The 3,892-nt window shown below is 51.5% G+C and overlaps 1 protein-coding gene across 6 annotated transcripts in view; it reads right to left on the minus strand.

Moving 5' to 3' along the window:
* DIXDC1 (DIX domain containing 1) overlaps positions 1-3,771 on the minus strand; it is a 61,877-nt gene extending 58,106 nt beyond the window's left edge. For 3 of the 6 annotated variants that reach the window (XM_077780547.1, XM_077780550.1, XM_077780546.1), the window contains exon 1: positions 3,398-3,768. In XM_077780547.1, the coding sequence (XP_077636673.1) occupies positions 3,398-3,457 (60 nt within the window). In that variant the 5' untranslated portion in view covers positions 3,458-3,768. Of the gene's footprint in view, positions 1-3,397 lie in introns of all 6 variants that reach the window. The other 3 variants (XM_077780553.1, XM_077780551.1, XM_077780552.1) reach the window with 2 other exon arrangements.
* Between the last annotated feature and the right edge of the window lie 121 nt (positions 3,772-3,892).

Here is a 3,892-nt window from a genome sequence, read left to right on the forward strand (position 1 = left end):
TTTTTTTTTTATGTCTTTATTTTATTTTGAGAGACGGAGACAGAGAGCGAGCAGGGGAGGGGCAGAGAGAGAGGGAGACACAGAATCTGAAACAGTCTCCCGGCTCTGAGCTGTCAGCACAGAGCCCGATGCGGGGCTCAAACCCACGGGCTGTGAGATCATGACCTGAGCCGAAGTCGGATGCTTAACCAACTAAGCCACCCAGGCACCCCTCACCGAAGTCTTTTTTAAAGTAAGTTCAGCCGCCAGGGAAAAACTTGCAGAAATATATGCTGGCACATCAGCCAAAGACAGCGCTCGCTCATATGACGACATCAACACCAAGTAGCAGAGAAAACAACAGCTTTAAGGCACATGCAGAATGGGGGAAATGTGAACTATGAAAAGCCTGGCCGGGCCCAGAACACAGGAGATGGGGGATGACAGCCAGGGTAGGCTACAGAATGTGGCAGCAGCCAAAATTTGTGGGTAATTCACAATGCAGACTAGCCATATCAATTAAAGGAACTGCATTCACAGCAGTGACATAGACCAGTTCTGTGGGTAATCTGTCAGGTGTGTCGAAGCCACAGCTTTATCCAGGGAATGTGGTAGAAGAAAACGGTCATGCATGGTGGCAAATGGACTGAGAACAGAGGCCAACAACGTGCCAAGGGAAGCCGTGATTCAGAGGGCAGGGTTTTTCTCTGCTGGAGGGTCCCTTTATAATTAACCAATTAAGGCCATAGCTTCATTTCCTGTGGCAGCTTTCTCTGCCACAGAATGAGGTCACAGCCCTCACCACACAAACCTATAGAGCATCTGGATGATGAAGAATGGCTTCAGTTATGCTTGGATCATTCCCTGGAGATGATTGGACACATGTGTGGTATTCTTAGCCTCAGTAGGAAGAGTTTCCCAGAGGAATCAAAGTGTATTCTGACACCAGCTTTTAAGTCCCTGTTTACATCCTTATCACATGACTCTAACAAAAGAGACAGAATATTACTGAATCTATTAAGCAGCCCTAGAACCTGGAATAGATCGATCCAGGCTCCATCAACTCTCAAATAACCAATTGTAGCATTATCCCGTACCACTAAATGTGATTCTCTATGCGAAAAGAATTATTTAATACAATTTCTTATGTACGTGAAAGAATTACTTAAACTCCAAGGAGCCAACGGGATGTAACATATCACTGTTATTATTATTTAGATTATGTCAATTTCTCAGAGAAACCAGCAGTATCTATTGGCTATCAGAGTTCTGCAAACAGAGCAATCTACAAATAGAAGGGATGGATTCTACCCAAGTCTGTACAGTATGGGCAGAAAAATCAAATATCAGAGAGGGACAAGAGGCATTACTGCACGATTCTAGATGAGCTGATTATAAAGTTGTCTGTGTCATTTTGACGAACAGACCACAAGCAGAGAACACTCCTGCTGTCCTTTTTCCCTATGTTTGACAGGAACGGGAGGTCAGAGCATATTTATGGAAGCACACTAAAGCATGAAAACGCAGCCAAGCCTTTTGGCTCTGCAGTTTACCTGGCTTTTCAGTTGAAAGGTTTAGGAGGGGGGCGCTTGGGTGGCTCAGTCGGCTGAGTGCCCGACTTCAGCTTAGGTCATGATCTCGCGGTTCATGGGTTCGAGCCCCGCGTGGGGCTCTGTGCTGACAGCTCAGAGCCTGGAGCCTGTTTCAGATTCTGTGTCTCCCTCTCTCTCTCTGACCCTCCCCTGCTCATGCTCTCTCTCTCTCAGAAATAAATAAAACATAAAAAAAAAAAGAAAAGAAAAGAAAAAGAAGCTATTTAAAAAAAAAAAAAAGAAAAAGTAAGGTTCAGGAGTGAAAAGCAGGAGAAGGCAAAGGCCAGGGCTGACTGTGTTGCTTTCTTCCTCCTAATAAGACAGTGGGACCTGATACTNGGAGCTTCTGCCACAACTGGTGGATGAGTCAGACTATAGGAAGCTTGAGACCAGGGGAGGCCCAGAGGTCAAGAGTGAGAGAAGAGGAACCTAGTAGCATTCAAAGAGGTGGCTTCCCGGCTTGTGTGTGTTTCATCTCTCCGACTGTAGCTCTTTCTTAATAATCTTTCTTAATAATCCGCTCAGGGAGGCCTGATGCACAATGAGGAGGCCGGCAGTGCAGGCAGGATGCAAGCCCCACCCCTCCGCGGAGGTTGTGACACCCCTCGGCCAGAGGAAAATTCCGACTCACTTGATGAGGTGAGGACAGCGTTTCTACAGTTTTCCTCTGTGTCAGGGACAAGGCTGGGGGCCCAGGGCCGGGGCTGGGAAGGTTCTGAGACAGGTCAGCTGCAGAGCTTCTTAATCAGAAACAGGAATTGAGGGAAGAAAAACAGTCGCATACACAAATTCATGAGAAGGGTTACCTCTGGGAAAAGGCCAGGATTGGAGGGGTGGCCAAAGGCACTCAGTCTTGCCTGTAATGTTCATATTTAAGAAGACGGTGCTTTCATGTGTTAAACTGATCTTTAAAAAGTCTTATATTTAAGAGAGACGTAGAGGGACGTGAGGGAGAGGTAGGGAGAAAGGATGAAAGACACAACTAACAGTCTCAGTCTCCTGATAAAGGTCTCCCTGGGTGTTGGAAAAAGGGGACCCAGGGGTGGGGCTCAGAAGCAATGGAAGACACACGGAGGAAATCACAAGCGGGAGGGTGCTAATCCAGGGTCACAAAAAAGCATGGAAGAAACAAGAGAATTCTGTGATGAAACAGTGAAAAGAACCCCCACCCCCAGTCCAAGCCCATACTGCCTGTCAGACTGAGGCTCCAGTTCCCCTCTCTCATACAGTAGGGAGCAATTCCGGCTCCCCCTCGCTGGGCCCAGACACTCAAGCAACCTCTCACCTCTTAGGCTCTCTCTGCCAACCATGCCCTTGGTTGTGGAGAAACCTACTACCCGGGGACTGGAAAGATATAAACAGGAGGAAGGACCACCTGCTCACTCTGCCCTCTCTCAAACTTTCTACCAATGCAATTCCACCCCATCCCTGACTCGGCCCACCCAGTAAGCTCCTGAAGAATGAGTACAACTGTGATACATTCAAGGACTTCCCGGGGGAGTGTGGGGGGGGGAGGTGGCTTTCCTGGGGAGAATCCCCGGGAAGTGTGGAGACCCCCTCGTTTGGAAGGAGATGACCTCTAAGTTCGTGGCCCTGTCTGCTGGGCTCAGGTGAGCCGCCAGGGAAGGGCATCGCCCAGCTTTGCTGGAGGCAGGCGGCCCTTCTGATTCCTCCCGATTAGCCATCTCGCTGCACCTTAACCACTACTTTAGCCCCTTAGGGCTCTGCTGGGGAACCGATCTGGGATCCCCGTGAGGACCCCTTCTAGAGATTAGGCGGGAGGCGTTGGGGGAGGGGAGCTGGGAGTGGGAGGAGCAGACAGTTACCTCATTGAAGCCCTCCTGCAGGACGTCCAGTAAGTTCCCCCGGGTCAGGCAGGCTAGCATTGTTCCTGCCGGGGGCTCCCCGGGCGGGGTCTCCAGGCCCGGCGGCTGCCGCCACCGCCTCCTCCCGCTGAACACAAAGGCTCTCCGCTCAGCTCATTGGGATCTCTCCGGAGTCCCGCAGGCCACTTACTGGAAACCTAGACCCGAGCCAAACTAGCGGCTTCCACTGGGCATGCTCGCACCGGGGCCTCTGCCGGAGGGGCCCGGGCGCTGCCGCGGTTCCTATAGAAACAGCTGGGCGCGCAGAGGGTGGAGGGGCGCTGGCTGGCAGCCCCCCGCCCCGCGTGCGTAAGGGGGAGCACCGCGGGCGCGCGCGCGCGCACACACACACACACACACACACACACACACACACTGCGTACAACACACACCGGGCTGGAGGCGGGCGTGTATGTCTACGCTGCAGACACACACCAGGCCCCCAGGCGGGCGTGC

The sequence above is a fragment of the Crocuta crocuta genome, unplaced genomic scaffold, assembly GCF_008692635.1.
Source record: "Crocuta crocuta isolate KB4526 unplaced genomic scaffold, BGI_CrCroc_1.0 scaffold374, whole genome shotgun sequence".
NCBI lineage: Eukaryota > Metazoa > Chordata > Mammalia > Carnivora > Hyaenidae > Crocuta > Crocuta crocuta.